At 45.6% G+C, this 22,145-nt stretch overlaps 1 protein-coding gene across 1 annotated transcript in view; it reads right to left on the bottom strand.

Annotated features, from left to right (window-relative positions):
* ARHGAP20 (Rho GTPase activating protein 20) overlaps positions 1-19,005 on the bottom strand; it is a 63,570-nt gene extending 44,565 nt beyond the window's left edge. Inside the window, exons 1-2 of the mRNA XM_049822800.1 lie at positions 18,821-19,005; positions 8,687-8,772 (exon numbers count right to left, since the gene is read on the bottom strand). Coding sequence (XP_049678757.1) covers positions 8,687-8,772; positions 18,821-18,919 — 185 coding nt within the window. The 5' untranslated portion in view covers positions 18,920-19,005. The remainder of the gene's footprint in view (positions 1-8,686; positions 8,773-18,820) is intronic.
* Positions 19,006-22,145: the final 3,140 nt, after the last annotated feature.

The raw sequence follows: 22,145 nt of genomic DNA, 5'->3' as shown, positions 1-22,145 counted from the left end.
TAGGCCTCTCCCCTCCCAGGTAAGTGCTTTTACCATTCATCGATGGAGCCAAGCTCGCTCCTGTGAATATAAGGGGTTTGGTCCCAGGAACACTGCATGCCCTCTGCACAGTGCCCCAGCTTCAGCTGCAGGAGGGAAAAGCAAAGTCTCCACTCACTCCAAATACCCTCTGCTTTAGTAGTTACATCACTCCTGGGAAGCCGAAGATGAACCGCCTAAGGAGGCAGAGAGCTGAACCTGGGTGATTAATTTCCTTTGAAAGCACACCCATTTCAAGGCCAGCAATTTTGCAAAGAGCAGTGGTGGTCTGCGGAGACCTGCCTAAGGAACAGGCTAGAAACACCCACCTTAGCTTCCACTAAGCTTGCTAGATGGCACAAGCCTTGGTTGCAACACAGACCATGGCCTATCCCTGCCAAAATACCCAACGAGCCAGACTCCTTCCTACCTCAGCCCTGATATTGCAAGTTTGGACACCACTGCCCTAAACAATCATTAAAAAACACTCCAGAAAAGTGGACTCAGCCAGAGGTTTAAAAGTGAGCAACATTTGCAACTGTTTTTGTGAGGGCCTCGCTCTTGCACAGGTAGGTTAAATAGGGTCTGCGGACTAGTGGATGGAGCTTCTCAGGAGCCTCTCACGAAGCAGTGTTTAGTTCTTTGACACAGACCTGTTCAGTGCTGCCAACAGTCATGCTGTGCTGGGATGTGCAAAAGCACAACTCTAGGTGTTGGGGGAGCTCTCTGGTCAGGAGAGTGCCTAAAGAACAGAGGCACTTGAGAGGTCAGAAAGACAGAGGTGATGTTTTTTAAGTCATGGTTTTAGATTCAGGTACTGATATTATTCCTGTGTCTTGCCCTTGAGGCTTATTATCCTTTATTGAATCTAGCCCCCAGTACTCAAACACTTAAGACATGGGCACAGAAGAAATCTAAAGACAGACTGTTACTCCTGTGATGTGATTAAAAACTCCTCACCATCAGGTATGCGCACCATGAGGAAGCAACCGGACCACGCAAAGCAATGTCATGTCAGCCAGGAGGAGAGTTCAATGCGTATTTAATGCTGGCCCTTGCCAGAGGTGAGAGCACCACTGGCTGCACATCAGCCTGCACATCATTAGAGGCTTTCTGCTTGTTTACACAAGATAAATGACCACAACACAGTCTGAGCGAGTTGGTCTGTGATTTCCTCAGGTATGCCGCTGCCCAAACTGCTTGGCCAGACTGTCATTTGGCAGAGATTTTATTGTCTAAAATCAGGGATACACAATGGCTGGACAACAGCTGCATTCTGCCAGACCTCAAGGCCTAATCCAAAAAGCCCCCAAAATGGGCTGCAGCCAAAAGCACATGTGGACAGTGAGACATCTGGACAAGCAGAGCCCTGCACTCATCCCGATGAGCAGTGCCCCTCACTGTCTTCGTCTTAAAACTGTCACAACTCTATCCAAAGGGAATCGGCTTAAAGCGCTGGTGTTAAACTATTAGTCATTTATTGTAAAATTAATCCCTCATTTAAACTGCAATCCCTCCAAAACCCTGCTTCCAAGCCTTCCTTCTTGTTACCTCTTAGTTCTTTTCTTTTAATAAAAAAGGCAGCATATCTCTGAGAGCCGCAGTTCATTTCAATCTCCAGATGTACAAACATCGCTATAAGCCAGTTTGTATGTCATAAATGAAGAACTGATGGGTTTTATCAAAAACAAACATATGCACACATACACACACACTCACACACAAAACAAAACAGAAAAAACACAGCAGGGGGACAGGAATGCCAATCTCTGAGTTAAAAGGCCATTTGAGGCCTCAGAAAGTTCACTTTGTTCCTTGTTAACAGTTAATAAAATTTTATCCCCAGCTATTACTACATAAAAATAACTTCTGCGTTCAAGCACATGGTTTAAGGAAACAATACTCCAGTGTCATAATTAGCTTAAATCAAGCATGAATTAGAAATACTATAAAAACGACAACTTGTACAATATCATCACAAGTTATTTTAATTATGTGCAATTCCATTAAAAAGGAAGAGCAATTTGATAAAGGTAGTGTTTTTTTAAAAAAACCAAATCACTATTTTTCTACAAATTCATGTATCCTTACCTTACATAGGGAAACATGACATACTGAGGGGTGAAATCTGGGCAAGTTCTCATACAGAGATTTCTGGCCATTCAGATTAAATATAAAATGTTAAAACATTAAAACTTTTCATGAAATGGAAAATCTCAGAAAAATATCCTGATCAGAAGTTTCAAGGCTGAATTAAATCTAAAAACTAAACCCAGAAGCAAAGAACTTTTCATTTGATTTGTTGACTGAATCTTTAGAACAGGATTTACCCTCCATCTCGATGACTAGAAACTTGATTTCTAATGAAACTGTGCTTTTTATAACCACATGACTCCTGGAGCTGGAGTTTTATGGAAAAAGCTATGAAATATCACAAGTCAAGGTAAAATGAGCGGTGCCTGTACTTAGTCCCTCACATTGGGAAACTCTGTTTTGTGAGATTTTGCCCTTTTTCTTCCTGTCTTTCATAAAACGGCTCTTCTGTATTCTCGAGTATACTGGAGTCTCTCAAAGGACTGTAAGATGAGGAGTGGAGGACACTGGGCTGCCCCCGGGGTGCTGCCACTTTGATTTTCACCCAGGGGAACCACTCTCACAATAGTGACAGCCCTTGTGCTTCCCAAAAAAACATGAGCCCTGCGGCTTCAGAAAGACTGCCTTGCAAGGGCTCCCTTCCACACCATGCCTTTTCCCAAGGGTGAATGAAGGCATTTAAGAGCCCTCATCTCTTGTGACCATGCCATTTGGGTGGCCGAGAGCACAGGGGAAGGCTTTTGAGATGTTGTTTCAGTTGTGGACATGCATGCCTACGGTTAGCTACCTGTCCCCCCACCACCCGAGTGGGCCTCTCACAAACCACGGGGCGGTGGGTGAGGGCTACACCAGGGAGCAACCCCCAGGCAGGGCCTTGGCTTGCCCGACAGCCACTTCTGTCTCAAACACTGTAAATCTCCTACCGCCCACAGCGCCACTTTCAGAGGGACTCGTTACCCCATTATCCTCTCCCCTCACCTCCCTTTTGCAGCCTTCAAGGGAACCCCCTCGCACCCAAACTGCGACACCTGCATTTGAGATGGAAGGAGGCTGGGACAGTATCTGGCCATGCTACCTCCCGTCCTGGTTTTGAGCCCATCTCTCCCCACGCCACCACCGCTGGTGGTGTGTAACTGCCTTGAAGACAAAACCCCACACCGATCATACGTGTGAGGCTCACGCAGAAATGGGCACACAGGCAATATGGCGGCCTTTGTCTCTCAAAGCCCCCCAGATTTAGCCACGAGGCGTCATCTGTCTCACACCATCCCAGGGCTGTGCCCTGCGGCGGGGTGGCCCTAGGCCATGCCCCACATGCCACCAGCAATGGCACCATCATCGATCAGCCAGGCTGTGGCAGCCCCGGCCAAGGGTCCCGCTCCTCTGCCCGACAGGTTTTGCTGTGGTGACCGATGGGGACAGGTGCCCCAGCAGCAGGGTGGCCTCAGCCGGGTGGGTGCCATCCCCACTGCACACTCAGACAAATGCTGTCATGGTGCCCGGGGGGCTGCATGAGAACAACACCTGCCTCTGCCATGACGGCTGAGGGGACAGTGGCTGCTTGGGGCGTACAGGCCCATTTACTGTGACAGCCAGTAAATAAAATGGCTGTGGGGTGTGATGGGGTGGCAGGAGCTGCCTCTTGATGCCCCCTGTACCGTTCCGAGGTGCTGAGCCGCATCAACCAAACATGCCTTATGTAGGTTATTTTGCTAGGCGAAATTATTTGCTACCATGGAAACAAGTGAAGAATGAGCAAAATCATTACAACTGAAATACCGATTTAACAAGTTAGTTACTTGCAATGAACTTTTATTCCCTTCCTCCCCGCAACTGGATTTGCCTGAAACTTCAAATACTCATCTTCCCTGTGAAAAAGAGACAGTTAAGGCCTTCTGGCAATTTACATTTATTAGAAGACTCTATTTTTGTCTTCATCTAGTCACATAGCTTGGATCATCCACATGTCTTCTGACTAAAACCCTGAAAACACAATGTCCAAGGCTTTGGGAACACTCTGTATTTGACTAGCGCCAAGTGGAATGTATTACTAGATTACACATATGATCTTCGTTATCTGGGATATTTAGCATTTGGCATGGGACCCCTAGAAGATAACATGCCAGAATCACTTACTGTGCATTGGGAGAAGAAAGAGCAGCCTCTCCGTGAATGGCACAACACTGCTTCCACATACAGAAGGGGAAAAAACACCCTGGAAACTTGTAAAATCCTCAGTTCTTACCTTTAATTTCTTCAACCATAAAAGCAACATAATAAAACTGGGTGGGGGTGACTTTTTAGGTACTTCCTTTTCAGGTTCTTTAAAGATTGGTTCATAAAACCTTTTAAAAATTATGCTTATTTTTTTTTAAAACAGCCCCTGCTTCTAGTTCACACCAAAATAACATTATAAACACGCTTCGTGCTGTAATAAAGAGTAGTTTCATTACTGATATTATAACACCTTTAGCATGTAGATACATGTATCTATAAATGGTCATGCAGACTCAGTATTTGTGAAATTATATTAATAAGTTTCAGCATGTAAAAATATCACTTCCAAAGGTCTGGTGAGGCGTGTATTAGGAAAGGGGAAGCTGTTAGTGACTGCTGCACAGAATTTGGCTGTCCCTGTGAAATACCCGAGATGCGAGCAGAAGTCCACCAACGCAGAGCAGAAACATGGTAGCTTGGGCTTTGTCACATGTGAAAATTGTTTTGAGGGACAGCAGAACAAAGGCTGAAAATTTGGCTCGAAACAAGTCTTTGTTATTCTATATCAATTATTTTGAGATGACGAGACCTGATGCTTAAATTCAGGCCTCAGACATTTCTGTTTCAAGCCCATAATTTCTGTTGCACTGAAGTATATCATTAAGTAAGTTGTGCGGTTTTCATTAAAGGACACCAAGAAAAAAGTAAGAGAAAAATTACAATGGCGGAACAGGTCCAGGGCCAAATATAACTAAGCTGAATCCTTTGCTGATTTCATACACATTAATGGAGTTAACAATCAAACTTATTTTTCCTGCATCTGAGTATCAGCCAAGAAATATATCAAAAACTTACTTTTCCAATATATTTGTAAAATAACTTTGCTCAAAGTGCTTCCAAAGAGGACATCGGGTGATGTGAAACAGTCCTTACATCCCTATTCATCACTGTTTTGCGAAGAAAGAGAAACTGTACAGAAAAAAGGAAGAGAAGCAAGAACAAGAGGCAATGAATAGCCTGCATATTTTCATCTCTTGGAAGTAAGGGCCCAAATTCCACTATAATATCTGTACTATTTACCGTGTTTTCTGCTGCTTGCAGTTAGTCAACTGAGGCAGGGATTACAGCGTGGTTGCACATCTGTGCACCACTGTGCCATACAGCCATCCCAGAATTCTTCTGGAGGCCAAGTATCTTTTAACTCCTTTTATATGGCTGACATGGTAAGGCAAGATTTGCAAGGAAGGCTTAACTTTCATTAAACCAAATGATACAGCTGGAGAAAAAGAAGACAAGCTTTTAAGCACACAAGACTTTCAGATTTGCTTCTCTTTCAGGACTGAAGAAGAGGACAACAGCACAAAGAAGCATCTGCTTTTTCCAGCTAGATCATCTTGCCTCACTTACATCCTCATGCCATCACAGCTACAACACCACTACCGTTAAAAACCTTAATGCTCTGAATGCTAAATAGCCATGTCCAGACGTCACAACGGTTTCTTTGAATAAAGTCCATTAATGAACTTTAAAATGCCCCAAAGTAAGTCTGTCCAAAGTGGGTGCCACCACATTTTATGAAAGTGCCCTGTATATAAACCAAGGACACCTGACATATAAAGTGGTATAAAAATACAAACTGACTTGTGCTTCTAAGTATTTCCTGCTCTTTTGAACTTTTGCACTTGTTCATTAATTTCAACAAATATTGAGGTGAGCCAGCTGCTGAGGTGAGAGGATTCATATAAATCCTGCACAGATGTTTGCTAACTTCAGATAGGAGCTTTATTATCTACAAGTCATTAATCAACCATTAACAAGTAAGTGTTTTGGAGTCCCAGTATTAAGGTTCACTGCCAGAGGAGAATAAGGGATTTTGCAGGCTAGCTGTGTCTACAAGAAGGGGAACTAAGAGCTAAGACAGGTCTGAGATAAAACATTTGGAGGAGATTAGAAAACATGAGAAGTCATTTTGTTGCTCTTCAGCTAGCCTTAAGAGTAAGCACTTCACAAGAGTTAAGCATTTGCACAACAAACTGAGTGGAAAGTTCAAACTTATCCATCAGTTTGGTGATGAAGAGGAATGTGTTTTGCACAGCCAAACAAGGAAGTTAGGCACAGGTGAGAATTACTGCTCCTGTGAACAATAATAAACACCATCCAAAGTGTTACGCTCTAACTGATAGACTTTGAAGCTACAGAATCCCCTGCTCTGGCTCCAGGATCCTCGGACTTCACCCAGTACCTCTCAGTATGGCCACAGACTGCAGTTCAAAACAACAGAAGCAGCTAAATTGTTGTATGCCACAGGCAGAGGACAGACATTACTGAGGCAGCATCCATCAGTTGTGAAAGCTGCAGGGTCTGTCAGGTAGGCAAAGCATTGCACTTACTGCAGAACAAGGAAACATTTTCCTCCCTTCAGCCCTCTCCACCACAAAGTTTCTGCCAACTAGCCTTACAAGAAAATCATTCCACATACCAGATCTGGAAATAATTCTGATACGGGCTATACACGCAAGACATTTATACTTAAGAAAGCGTAAAATTCTGAGGAGAAAATGGACATGCTGAGTATTATCCCACTCAGTGTCTCTCCATCTATATCCAATTTCTGATACTTACAGAGCAGGCAATAAAACAGACAAAAAAAGTAAAAGTGAAGAATAATGTTCATGTCTGAACCCCAGCAGGCGAATGACAGAAGACTGAAATATAAGCATCGAATATAGTTAATTCTCTTAATATTGAGGAGCAAGTCTTAAGACAGCTTGAAGGGAAGACATTATGGAGACATACGTGCATAAACTGCAGGAAACCCTGAAGTCCAAGGGCTGAGAGATCCCATCTCTTGTCCCCTGTACACTCCAGGTATTGCTACTCCCCATAGCAATAGTCCATCTCTAATTTCACAACCTCAGTTATGAACATGTCATCTATTCCCAAAAGGTGGTATCACAATTATGAACATAGCTACAAATAAAAGGAAGAAATAATAGTAAATGAAGAATAAATATGGTAGTACAGACAATCTAAACAAATTCAGTATTCTCATGAAGGGGCTACAAAATACCCATTCATCTTGTTTGAAAGACCTGGAAACAAAGTCATGGCCGCAGAAGAAATTTTACAGACAGAGCCAGAACACGTTGCTGGCTCTCAGTCCTAGGCTCAGGCCACTAGACTACACAAAAAGGTGCAAACGCCTTTAGGAATTCATTTCTAAGTCTCCTCTTTTATGTCATAGCCAGCAAAAAGACCTGCAAGTAGTTTCAAGTCATTTCCTTTCCTATGTTGCAACTCTGATGTTTTCACAGAATACTTTCACGGGTTTCTGAAATACTGTGGAATTCTACACAATGACAAATATGAAACCAGGTATTAGTTAGATCAAACACAAAAAACTTTCCAAGCTTGCATACTGATTACTTAACACAGCACAGAGTAGGAAAAAATACTCCTTACAAAGCCATATTTTAATTTCCCTCCATAACGTTTCTTCATAAAGAGCTCTACACAGCTGGAAGCACTAACAGCCTACCAGATGGTTCCCTTCTCAATAAACACTTATATTTTGTAAGTTTAAAGTCTAATGAACTGTAGTGCAGGAAGACAAAAGTTATGTATGCAGAATGGTTCAAATGGCAGGTCAGGGCTGGGGCTGGACAGGGGACTAGCTCCACAGAAACTCCCATTTCTGTGGTAGCTTTATGTTGGCGTAGGGAAGGAGGAGGAATGGCTGATCCTGGCAGAAGATGAAGACAAAGAATGCTGAATGCTTCACACCCACACACCCCCACATGCTCAGGCCCACAAGTGCTAATGCTGGACAGGAGAAGGCAGTGACCACCAGATCCTGGCCCACAGCATTGTCCTAAACCAGCAGGTGCTTCCAGAGCCCTGGAGAGCCTGTACCATGCAGCAGGCCACGACAGAAACTTAGCTCAAATTAAATTGTACAATCCCACAATAAGCACGCCCGAGTTATGCCTGGCACTGCATAAGCGTACCAGGCAGAAAGTAGGAAACAGTCATCTTCTTCTGCCCATGCCATCTCCCCAGCAGACAACCATACTGAGCAGCCCAAATGTTGCATGCCTGGTTGCAACTTGTGGAGCCGCTCTGCTTGCCCAATTGCATATAAACAGCCAGCGTGCCAGTACTGCAGAAACTCCCTCTAGAAGATCAGCCGGCGTCTGGGCTGGGTCTATCACATCTTCCAGCAGGCTTTACAGTTGTGCAGCTGTCGAGCAGCCTGGATTGTGTTCAACAGCCTGGTGCAGACAATAGCTCAAAAACATTTCAAGTTTTGGGCTGAGAAACTGGAAAACACTACAGCCAGAAAAACTCATTGACTCACCTTGAGACTGATCTAGATCTGTTAAGTGCTTTGACAAAGATCAAAGATGGTGCAGACTGGCGTCTTTGAGCCAAACTCTTCATTTTCTGATTGGAAAGAGAAACAAAATGAAATCATAGGTGAGATTGGGAACAATAACTGCATGCATACAGACTTGCCGCAGCCAGACTCCAATTTCAGACCATGGGGGAAAATGTTTGTAAAATATCACATATTGAGAAAAACAGGAGCCACTGATAAAAAAAAGCTGATAATTAGTGACTATATACAGATACCTGAGGTACACTGCACACATGAAATAAACACCTAGAGCTTGTCCTCAACCCCTTTTTGTCCCTTAATATTCTATGGTACTTTAAATTTATCAAATAGCCAGATGGTGGTTCAAATTTCAAATGCTTCATACATTTCTGTGTCAGGTCTGACATTTACCATAAATCAAGGTTTGGATTCTACCCACCTAACCTTACGTGCTACACTGGGCTACCTTTTTCTTCCAGATCTTTAGAGATGAGGGCATTTTCCTTCTCTACTAATCTAGCTAGAGCATTACGTCTTGTCTCTCCTGACTATGTATGGGACAAAATAGGAAAGTGAGAGGCAGGGCAGTTCTTAGCACAGAACTAGGAAGGGAATGGGAAAAAGGAGATGCTCAGAGAAGGTAGCAGGAAAAAAAAAGACAAAGCATAGGGAAGAGATGAAAATGTCAGTGGCTATCAAGGGAACATGGATTCCCATTCAGTGAAGTTGAATACCACAATAAAAATACACATTTCCCTGAACACAAAGGTATTCACCATTGTATCCTTTCCCTCTTGCAGCCAGAAGCAGGACAAAGGAGTCCTGACCCTAACTTTGGAGCTGCTCTCTAGAACCGGTTGTGCAACCTGCTGCCAAGGTGCATGACCTCTCCTCTCACTGACACTCTACCAGATGGGTGGTTGTTACCTTATTTAGCTCAAATATTTTTTCAGAATAAACTGGTGAACAAAAGGACCAGGGCTGAACTCCTCCTGAGACCCCGACAGGACAGTATGCAATGCTAGAGCGGTCCCTTACACCAGCTTGGTAACCACTGAGAGCCCACAAACAGGTGAACCTTTGACAGTCATGAAGTCTCTGTTCTCAGCTAATTGTAAAGCAAGACTTTCTTCCTTTATACTAAAAATAACCACTGACTACCAGGAACGGGTATGTTAGGAAACAACTGATTCTTCTGCCAGTGTATGTGCTCAATGCGGCACACATTTTGTTTGGGCAGGTGCACAGCATGCTCCCCTCAGAGAAATGAAACTCTACAGTACTACGTGCTTTACTTGCTTTTAACAAGTGCATTTCTTTTACTCATTGCAGTGCATTTGTTATCATGTCATTGTTTTGGTTCTCCCTTTATTCATGTAAAGCATGCTTGTTTGTTTTGTCAGATACTTAGTTACAGCTATTGTGCAGCAATTGTTATAAATTCAACTGTGTAATTTCAATTCACTTTTAAAAATCATCCCCTTCTCCCTCTTTCTTTCATCAAAAAATAACCTTCTCAAGACTGATAAATTAAGCCTGGGAACATTTAGCTGTCTTCTATCCAATCAGAAAATAACTGGATAATAACTTAATAGATTATTAACAACATAGATGCCCATTTTTGCTAGCTTTGAGCAAAAAAGAAAGAAAATACTTTGCTAAACTTTTCTAGTGAATTAAATCGGTTTGTCTTACTGATAGCAAATCTGAGAAGCTGTTAGCATTTTAAAAAGTAGCACATCTACAAATATGAAGGCAAAAACAGATCTGTGTAACAATGCAGTCCAACATCCTACAGAAGATGAGCCACAGACTTCCCCCAACCAGCATTTTTGTAGGATATAAAGCTTCAACTCCCAATTGGAAATTTACTGCAGGTCTGATTATTGGGCAGGTGGCTTTCAGGGGGTGGTTAAAACTAAAGCATCTCAGGTCCTGCGAATGCAGTGAAGGTTTGGTTATGTTTTCAAAGAGATCTTAAAATGCTTTGGCTTCTCAGTTCTGAAAAGGAAGCCACTGAAAAAAATGCTGCATTTTAAAATCTCTCTCAATTATGGCAATTTTTTTCATGCTTGGTTTAGCAGCACTGAATAGAGCCTGTGGCAGTGAGATGTCTTGACTTAAATATCTGAGGACCAAGGTAAAGATTAGGACTACGGCAAGTTTAATAAGAGCTCAAAGGACTGGCAGAGTCACAGAATAATTCAGGTTGGAGGGGATCCAGGAGGTCTGTAGTCCAGCCTCTCTGGACCTGCTGAGAGCAGGCTGCTCCAGACCGCCTCCAGTCCAGGTCTGTGTTATCTCCCAGGATGAGATTCCACAGCCTCACCAGGCAGCCTCTTAACACAGACCTAAGCTATTAAGCAAAGCTTACAAAAAAGAGCCTTAAAACATAAAAAGATCACTGATGAGATTTGGAAGAGGAAATTTTTCACAGCAAATGTGAAGTGAGTCAGGTCAGCTGTATGCAAATAAAAACATTACACAGAGACATTGACTACAAACAGAAAAGGTTTTTGTTTTTATTTTGCTATGTACAGAGTTTGGGAAGAGAAAATAAGTGACCATCATGATAACTTGAATTAATTTACTTTGAGAAGGAAGAGGACAAATTAACTTTTGGCTAAGCTGGACCCAGATGCCTGCTCTTCTCAGTTTCACTGCGTTGACGTGTGCAAAGATGTCACCCTGGCAATGCGGAGAGGAGAAGACACATCCTGGACAGCTGTAGTGAGAGCAGATGTTTGGGAGCAAAAGGAGATGCAATGACCAATTATCTAAGCGTGGGACACAGAGAAGCATTTCTCAACATGTGTCCCACATCATAACCTCCCATTTTTTCATGTAAATATTAGAAAGGTCAACACAGAGAGAAATCCTCATACTTGCTGGCTGAGTCACACCCATGTGAAATGTATCATAAAATCAGTATCTATAATGAATGTTTACAGTGTGCCAGATGCAAAGATGATAATCTTGTATCAGTCAGGACAAACTAGAATTATTTTTGCCTTCCTCATGTTCAAAAGCTTGAGTTCCCACTCCCCTTCCCTCGGATTCAGGTTGAACTTCATAGTTTCTGCATTTCTGGTGGTGGTTGTCTTGACTGCTTTTTTAACAGAAACAAAAAGGTTTGCTTTTTCAGTTGTTGGACTGGTAGTAGTATTTGGCCAGTTCCTCATCTGGCATAAACAGACATAAGTTTATAGATTTCAAAAGAATTAATTTACACCAGATAAAGATCAGACCTACACTCTGAAACACTGTTTTGTAAACTGTGATGGTAGCTGGTTCATGAGCAGTTCAGCCCACCATGCTGAGGACAGTAACCTTGCAAACCATCACTGAAAATGTGCTGTCTCCCCTCAGGAATAAGAACCCCTATGGATTGCAGGATTACAGTAGAACTTTCACAAGCATCTCACAAGTCATCAGCTGGAGGAAAAATCTATTCCTGACTGCTAATATTCAACTAATTTTGCCTTGCAGTTGAAGTGGATAATGGTATTATAGGGAATTTATGTAAATTAATATATTGCTGAGTTACGATATTCATTCCCATTCTGTGAAAAAGATAACATACAAAGCATCTGGACAATGTCTTCAAAAAAATTGGAACTGAAGATAAAGCACTCTCTTGTACTTTGTGTATATCACTTAGCTATATTAAGCTTACAAAGAGAATGGCAGAGCATGAATTAAATAAAGAGCGTGTGAAGAAATTCATGGTACTTACTATTCCTTTTGTGATCACAAAAAACTCAAGTAACAGATACACAGTGTTTATAATATTTTACAAGTATCTAGAGATGTGAAAATCTATGCAACAAGCAGATACCCTGCTGCATCTACAGCAAAGGTGCAGGAGGTCAGCGCAGGTGGGCTAATGCAGGGGCTGTGTGCTGTGATTCCCCAGGAGCACGCTGCCCGTGCTGCCAGGTTATGGTGCCTGACCGATAACGATGGTCAGAGACGTGCAGGAGGATTCCTCTCACCCAGCCTCTGACTTGCACACCTGAGCTGTTTGCCCTGTGCTCCTTTTATAGTCAACAGAAAGAAAAGGACACATTTAGCGCACAGTTCATCTTGTCCTAAAAGCGCTAGAAGTTTTCCTCCACTGGCTAAAAGAAAACTAAGGTGACCAAGAAAATTGAGTTAATCAGCTCAATCCTCTCCTTGCTATCTGAGCAAATGACAGGGAACAGACAAATTTGTGAGCTCAGTAACATAAGGAACAATTGTCTTCTCAGAGAGTGGTTTGAGCTTAGGATGAGAAAATTCTATTACCCAATGTCTATTTAAGAGATTCATACACGAAATAGTGGAAAAATGTATTCAGTTCCTGACTGACAGGTGAACGCAGCAGAAATGCCTCTTCGGCAATGTGCAGACACCCTTGTAAAAGCCTCCCCAGAGATGAAAGGATTTCAGGCTCCTGATTTACAGGCTGGCTCGAGAAGTGGGTCAAGGCTGGGGCATCTGCCTGGGTCATTTAACCAGGTGGCAGGGACAACACTCAGATGTGCCAATACCTTGAGCTGAGGATTGCACTCAAGTGGCTAAGCTCTCCCTCTCACTGCTTTATTTTTCTGATGAAAGGAAGCCTGATTTTAACAAAGCCTACTCTTTAAAAGTATCTAAGTTAATAACCATGAGGGATTTCAACCATGCAGACTCTGTTCTTATTGTCTGAGCAACAAAACCCACCTGTAGCACGCCGTTTCTGGTTTAGCCAGACATGAACCAAAGAACAGAGCACAAACCTTTACCAAAAACTGTAAGGCAAAGTTCAACTAACTGCCTGACAATCAAAAAATCCAAACAATCCTCAGCACCTAGCAGTTAATTTTCCAGGACCATTGGGCATCACTCTTTCCCCTGTATCACTGGGCTACTTAGGAGAGGCAATAAATAATTTTTTCCTACATGCTATAACCCAGTATTTGTTAGACTTACAGTGTATGGTTGTCTAAAAATACCAGAAATAACAAAAATCTCTTATACTTTGGTAGAGCAAGAAATGGCCCTGTACTGACCTATAACATTCCTGAGCCCTTATAAACAGGGTGAGAAGATGACTGCATTTGAACTGCTGGCTCAGGCAGCAGAGATGTCTAGGTCCCACGGAGAGCTCATTTACCATAAAGGCAGAGCAGGTGACAAAACTATGTGCTTTTGTTTATGCTGGCAGAATACTTTTACTTACAAGGACTTTCCTAAAAAGAAAGCCATTTTTGGATGGATAACTGAGGAGAAAACAATTGCAGGGGCACAAGAGGAAAGAGCTATCGACACAGTGGAAGCAAAAGCACATCATCATGGAGCAGCAGCTGCTAGAGCACAGAGCACAGAGAGAGACTAAAGGCCATCTCAGAGTAGAAAGAAAAATGGATGAAAGAAACTAGGAGCAAAAGATGTTCTACCAACTACCTCCCAAAGGATACAAATCTTTGGAAACACTGATATGGATGTGTTCAAAAGATCTCACCCATCTACGTCAAAAGCTGGAGGTGCGGAAGATTACTAAAAATGTGGAGGAGAGGAGGGCCAAATAGTTAGCTTATGGGTCCACAGCGCCCACAGTGCTCAGACCAGCGACTCTGGTTGTGGTGGTTTTGATGAAGCCCAAAGTTTCCTTTCAAGCCTGACACAAAGCAGGAAGGTTAACACATGGACATGATTCTGTCCCAGTTTCGGTACAGAAAGGCTTTCGCAGGAGCGGTTTACAGATGACAGAGAGAGGAGATTCCCCCCACTCCACATGGATACTACAAGCAGCATTAAGTAAACAAGCAATAATTTGATATATGCAGTTCATGGGTATTAGATTCCACATGACCTGCCAACTCCCTCTCTTTCCTACTGCCACCGTGAGGGACAAAAAAAACCCAAAACAAGACTAGGAAACTCAAGAACTAGAACACATTGTTTTATGCATAATTTTCAGTTTTTCTCACGGACAGAGAGAGGAAGGATTGCTAACGCTAGTTCATAATTAAAGCACCATCAGGAGGTACATCACAAAAGCAAGTTATTGTAAGCCAGCACAGCCTGCCAAGGTGATTTCAACCTAAGGACCAACTGTGCAGATGACTTCATTAAAATAGGGGCTTTTTCAGTCTTCATCAGAGAAAAAACTGCTACAGCATATGTCTGTGGGATGACAGGAATTGTCCATCACTTCACTAAACAATGCCAGAGTGTTCCTGGACAGCCGAGATTCCCAGCACTACCAGGTGTGATTATGGAAGCAACTCACCAGATCCTCAGCCAGGATCATAGTAAACAGGACAGAGACTTGCAAGAAGAAGAAATCTCTGCTTAAGGAGCTTTATGTTAAAAAACTTATATATAAGGGTATGAGATCAAGTTATCATCAAATATAATGGCAAATACATACTTGATTCATCTTTGCAGAGTCAGACAAGTAAAGGGATGAAGATTATGTATGACTACCTTTACTCTTCCAATGCTGTTAATTTGCTTGAATTTTTATCCAGTACACTGTTGCTGTACTTGTGATCAGAATCACAAAGAAACACATTTTTATGGTAATGTGATACCATATTTCAAGTCTCAAACCATAAATACTATTTTGCTTAGGGTGCAAAATGGTTAATTTTCTGCACACGTTGTATGAGTAAATATTAAAAATTGCTGAGCCTCCAAAACATGGTAAGTAGTTACTTGAAATCTTCAAGGAGGCAGCAAAAAATCCTAAGAGTGACTCCTTGTGTTACCAAATATTGTCTTATGTAAAATACTCAGGGTTGGTTGGAATCTAGCCCCTCTAAGAAGAGAGAAGTAAAACACCAGGAACTTATAAATACGGCTAAATGACTGCAGCTGCTACTGCTGACACAGTTACACTGGCATAAAAGACGTCTCTGCTGCATAGTTTGTTTTGATAAATTTGTAGAAATAAGCTCTATCAGTATAATCACTCTTACTCATGTTACTTCAATCCACTTCGGAGTTGCATCAATTTACTGGTATTGGTTACTAAACTAAACAGTCAGTACAAAACTTCTCTGTAGGTCAGCCACACATAGTCCAGTGACTCCAGTAAGTCCAGCAAAGGAGGGAATCTGGTCCAGAATTTTCCAAAAGCATTAACAAAACGCTGCACTTCAGTGTCACCTTTTATCAGGGTGTTTTGAATGCCTTCTAAGCATTTAACAGGTAGAACCTCCCAGTGTCTGTGAGGTAGGTTAGCAGTTCAAACCACTTTGCATGTCAAGAAAATTAAATGTTTCCAGGAAAATAGCTTGAATCGTCACACAAAATACATGAAAAAAAGTCCTAGACAATTTCTGTCTCTTGGTCCTATGATGTGATCAAGCATGTGATCCTTCAGCCAAGCAGAAGATGAAGTAGGAGTTCAGACAACCACAGAACAATGTAGCAAAACTCAGCTAAATAAATTTAATTTGAGAAAGGTATAGTCACGATAATAAAAAGGAAGAAAGGTTCAGTGGTTACTTAGCATGTGGGGCTATTTGTGCCAGAAAGTAAAATAGTTGATATTAAACACATATCTGCAACAAAATTGTTCAACTTGACATGCTGTGTCACCAGTATCAAAACTGATTTCTTGCCAACACATTCTTCCATTTAACTGTATGTAACCAATAGAAGCAGTGTAATTTCCCTGGTAGTAAGAAAGACCTTTTGTATTGTAAAAAAATACGATGCTTTGGCACTGAGTGGAAGACAGAATAGAGGTATATATAGAGTCCACAGGACCCAAGTAGTGACAAAATATTCAAACTGTCACTGACATCCAGCTTCAGGCAAAATTAGGACTACCCCACTGCTGCACACACATAAAGGCAGGAATCTTCTTCCCCAGACAGGTACAAAGAGACAGTGTGCTGGTAGTCTCAAGGGAGCACCACGACCGTGGACAAGCAGCTGAGAGGTTGGCTGGATGTTGGTGGCTGCCTGTGTTGGCTGTGCGTGGTGTGCAAAGCTGCCATATGTTGCATGGCCCAGCCAGGGTCTCAAGCTGCTTCTCCGCAGGAGGATTTCCATCTGTACCCCCACCGCATGTGCTTCCACGCTGAGGAATTCCAAAAGGGCTGCCAAGATCCGTAAAAAGTAATATCCCCGCTCCCTTGTCAGTGCTGGCAAAAACAAGGTCTGTGTTCCTTCGACTGCGGGCTCTTTGGAGCAGGAATAGGAAACACAAGTGCTACCATTAATATTTGTCCTCAGAATGCTGAATCATGTAGAACCTGTAAGAAAAAAAGGTTCATCTTCACAGTATTTGAGCATCCCTTCTCATTTCAGGCGGGTACCTGGCATCAGGGCTCTGCCAGGTTGGAAGGTACATGGTACTCTCGTCTTCGGCAAAAGTGAAAGAAATTATAGAAGAAAAATCAAAGCCGCACGTTTAGCCATCTCAAATTAGATTGCAGTACTTGGGAGAGGATGAGTATCTACTCCATGACTTTGTCCAGCTAGGCAGCAGAAGGTACTCCACCACTTTGTGTAGGTGTATCACACTGCCTCTTCAGAAACCAATCAGGTATTAACAGCAACAAAGCATGGTAGAAGTCTTGGCCAAACACTCTCCAGGCAACAATTTCACCATTGGCAGCGGCTGCCATGCGAAGAGGTCCCCCGCGCTGCTGTCAGGCTGGAGTGCTACGTGCCTTGGTGGGACACAGTACACACGGACACAGCCCATCGAAATGAAAAGCATTGCTCCCAGGCCCAAAGAGACGCTTTGGCAAGAGGAGAGGGACCGGGACTCCTCTCCGCACCACTGTGCCATGACCAGCAAAGCCCCAGCCACCGCTCAGCAGCAGGACTGGACACAAGCTCAGCCTCTACTACCACGCATCCTAAACTCATGTCACCAGGTGGACAGATTCAGTAAAGGACACAGTAACCTGGCCAGTCATTCTAGTCCTTCTAGCCTGCTTGGCAGTCAGTAGTATTGTGCACCTCCAAAGAAAAGGCCATGCATAGATTTAAATATCATTGTGAGGCCAAATTGGTAAGGCAGGAAGGTACCAGCTCTGCTTTGGGTAGAAAAACACTACAGCGCTTGCTAAACCGAAGAGAAAAAAAGAGTTCCTGTTTTACACAGTGGGAAGAATGTGGTTGTTACAGCTCGTTCATTACAGCCAAGTATAAGGCAGAAACAAGTACTTGGCTGTACACAGAAGTGAGCATTTTACACTTGATCGTGTCAGATGCTGAAAAGCAATTCAAGACTTCAAGCAGATTTTACAACCGGTTTTGAAGATGGGATGACGCTCTTCTGCTATCAATTGTGATGTACTTGGAGAGCGTAAGGCGCTTCTTCGGGAAGGTGCTTTTACGTTTCTCTTGTACAAAGCACGTGCAAGAGCAGCCAGCAAACCCCCTCAGCTCTAGCAAACCCTTCCCCCTCTCTCCCCGGACACGCACGCAGCAGATCCCTCTCAGATCCCCTGGATAATCGTTCTGCAAACCTCCCCCCAGCTCCCTCTGACACCCACCTGGCAAAACCTCCGGACATCCATGCAGCACAGCCCCCCTTCAGGTCTCCCCAGGATATCCATGCAGCAAACCCCCTTATCTCTCCAGCACATGCATGCAACAAACCCCCCCCTCCCCAGCTCGCCGGGAAATCCCTGCAGCAAAGCCCCTTGGCTCCACCGAACGCCACCCAGCAAACCCTCCCCTACCTCCGCGGGACGTCTATGCAGCAGCGCTCCTTACCTACCCCGGACAGCCAGGCAGCAGCCTCCCTTCGCTCCCGGGACAGCTGAGCAGCAGCCCCCCTTAGGTCCCCGGGGCTATCCACCCGGCAGAGCCCCCCCGAGCTCCGGCCGGGCACCGCCGCGCCCCCCGCTCCCCGGGCCACCGGTGGCAGCAAGCCCTTCCCGCGGTCAGCCCCAGCCCCAGCTCCCCCGGCAGCTCCCCCCGGCCCCGGTCTCGACGGCGGCGTGCCGCCCAGACCGCTGCCCTGGCGGCGGCGGCGCAGGGCCCGGGGCGGCGGGGCCGGGGGTTTGTCCGGCGGGGACGCGCTGACCCGCGGAAGGCGGGGAGGGGGGGGTCCAGGACGGGGGCGGGGGCCGAGGGGCGCTTTCTCGCGGGGTCTCCCGGGGTCGGCCTCACCTTCTTGCTGTCGGCGGCGGCGAAGACCCTGCTCTCGCCGCTCACCGAGGACGAGCGGCCCGGCCCGAGGTGCTCCTGTTGCGGGGACATCACGTCCATGCAGCCCCGCGCCGCCGCCCTCCCGCCGCGGGGACACCCGCGACGCCGCCGCCGCCGCCGCCGCCGCCGCCGCCGCCCGCACCATGGACAGGGCGCGCCGCGCCGCGCCACGCCCCCCGGGGCCACGCCCCCACCCGCGGGCCACGCCCCTGGCGAGACCACGCCCCTCCCCCCCGCAGCTTCGCGCCCCGTTCTTGTGGAGAAGGCGGTATGGGAGCAGGTGGGGGGAAGGGGGAGACGGAAGGCGGCGCGCATGCGCCGCCGCCTGGAGTCGGGGGGGGAGTGCGCTCGTGCCGGGGAGGGGGCGCGCGCCCTTCCCCTGCGCCTGCGCGCTCTGCAGAGGCGGGATCCGCGCGCGGCGGGACCCGCGGGGACGCGGAGGCGGCGGGGAGCGGCTGCGCGGCCCCGGGAGCGGGGGGGGGGGGTGGTGGTGGTGGTGGTGGTGGTGGTGCGGGGTCCCCGGAGCGGGGTGGGCGTCGGCACTGCCCCAGAGCTATCCTCCCCCACCACCTCCCTCCGAAGGCGGGTCGGGGCCAGACGGGGTCTTCCCCAGAGCCCCTCCTGAGGGATGGTGCGCCTCGGAAGAGCACGCCGTGGGTTGGGTGCGGGTAGAGGCGCAGGGGTCCCTGGAGCGAGGGAGAGGCGGCCATGGCGGCGCAAGCTCCAAGGAAGTCCGCTGAGGCAGCCCAGGGGAGGCTGAGGGGGTGCCGTTGTGCTCCGTAAAGCCGTGAACACGAAGGAGGAGGAACCGCTAGTTAAGCTCAGGGACGACGCTGGCCCAAGAACAGATGGGTGTAAGTAGGCCATAACTACATCTCGGCTGGAGAAGGGAAGGAGGCGGACTGGTGGTGAGAAGAGGAGGCTGTGGAGGAGCGAGCCCCGCCGCCCAGGAGCGAAAGGGCGGCGGTGGTTTGATACGGCTGTTGTGTTTCTATGTTACCGTATACCCTCATTAAATATGGTGTCTTCAATAGCAGGGGGCTACTCCTGATCACCCAGGAGGTTCTTTCTAATCCTGCCTTCCCACACTTTGAGAGGGATGTTTTTATCTCCAGCCTTTCCAGCCGTCACAGGCTCTACGTGCATTTTCTCCCATGTTGATCACAAAAAAAAGCAGAAAAAGATCCTGCCATCTCACGTGCAGCTTTCCATACCTACCACTTTCCTTCTGCGAGAAGGGTTTTTACCTCCCTGTGATGAACTGGATTGGGAATTGATCCAGCTTTAACAAGGTTACTTTTCATCTGGAGAAGCCAGGCTGGTTCGCCTCCTGGAAGCAGAAATGTATGTGCCGCTTCCATAACGTGGTGGCAGCTGCTTTTGCCATATACAACTGAAATAGCAGTAAATGGTGAATTTGGTTCCGTGTTCTGTACCCACCTGGATAGGTTATTTAGGCCCAGCATGTCCATGTGATAGTGCTTCAGTGATCTCTTTGTTGAGATTGATGTGGGCTCCTGACCTCTCCTTGCACCCTCATTTCTGCCAGTCAGTGAAATCATGTGAGTGTAAGTAAAGGAAAGATGAAATATTAAAGCCTGGGATGCAGTATGAATGCTTCTGCTTCCTCAGGCAGAAGCACTGGGGTTTTCTGGATCCAGCTGTTAACTTTTCCTCCCTACTCTATGCCTAACCAGTAAAAAAAAAGCCATAGACATCTATGACCACTGGGAGATAGCTCTTGGGCAACATCATGCCTGTGTGTCTGATCACAGAAAGCCCACCAGGCTGCCCCTAATGTCTTTGGGAAAGAGAAATGGATGGTCAGGGCAGAGGTTTATATGCATTATGTATGCTGACGTGTCGTGGGTTGCATCATTTCCTCTTCATTGAATTTCTAAGGTTTTACAGCTGAAGTGTAAAATGATGCGTTCTTGGTATCTGCACTAATTTACAGAGAGATGACCATACATCACTAAGTTAAACTAGCATATAGAAAACCTTTTGAATTTTTAAAGCATGAGTCTCTGAAAATCATTGTGTCAGCTAATTTTTGCACCTCTGCGCCTTGGTGCAAGTTACACGTCACTCTGGGTGGCGCGCACCTGCCCCACGTGCCATGCAGACCTTGTCCTGGTGCTCTTGCAGGTTCTCCCATCCCTCCACTGCCGTCCTTTTGGTTGTGTCCCTGTTTCCCCTCATTCCACCATCGTGCCGGTCCTGCGGGGGGTTAGCAGCAAGTGGAGAAAAAGTAGAGTCCTAGGCCTCCCCTGGCGCAGCGCCCACGTCTATAAAATCAAGAGACAAGTCTCTGATTACTACTGCGCAGCACCCAACCCAGTGGGATGCCATCCCCAGGCAGGTCTCTGAGCTTCTGTCAGAGGGCTAAGAAAAGATCTATCAGGGTAGAAAGGAAACAGTACAAAATGTCTATTCGAAGCCTGGAATATATTTAGCAAGTTGGCAACTTCCTCCCCAGAAATATTTGCAAGTGATGATATTCTTGGTGACATTTTGGAAACAAGGCTGTAAGTATATGTTTATTTTGCAAAGGAAATGTTACATAAGCTTTCCGAAATGCTCGCACATGCTTAGAGGTGTTCTTTTATCTGCTACCATGAACACATTTCTCTTCATTGAATACTGACTCTTTCAGTTACTGACTGAGATAAATAGATTAAAATCTTGCCATTTGGTGAGCAAGGCTGGAGAAGCTTTCTTCTCTGCACAGCACAAATATGTTTGCTTATGCAAACATACAGCCATCAGGTTTCTGTTAGCTGCAGTACTTCCCTGGTGCTAACTTTCCCATACCTTTCCTTAACCTGCTCTGCCAGAAAAGTGGACGGGAAGTTTAGCGCTGGAGATGTGAGCTGGCAGGAGTGACTTGGAGGGAGCAGGGCTTTACAAGGCGCACTTCCCCTCGCTGCGGCGTGAATGACGGAGGCGTGGAGGGAGCACGCGGGGTACAGCAGCACTGTGCAGGCAGCCTGGAGTACCCTGCCTGTAAAAAGACCTCTGGTGTGGCGCTGGCAGTGAGTGGGTCCCACGCCTTACGGTGATTAATCTCAAAGGCTAAAAATAAATAAACAAACCCACTAAGAACTGCCAAAAACGGGAAACAGGAAAAATAGGTTCTCCCAAAGGACTGTTTGGAGCTGACTGTTCGGAGCTTAACTGGCAGTTTCTTTCTGGCAGATCAGGACTTTGTTTATTGATTTTAGTTTGGATTTTGATACACCCTTGAGAATTGGTGGCGTGATGGAGGCTGGGGACAGGATGCGAT

This window comes from Accipiter gentilis, chromosome 19, assembly GCF_929443795.1.
Source record: "Accipiter gentilis chromosome 19, bAccGen1.1, whole genome shotgun sequence".
In the NCBI taxonomy this organism is placed as follows: Eukaryota; Metazoa; Chordata; class Aves; order Accipitriformes; family Accipitridae; genus Astur; species Astur gentilis.
The sequence above is the reverse complement of the archived record's forward strand: the minus strand, read 5'-3'. Positions and strand labels throughout refer to the sequence as shown.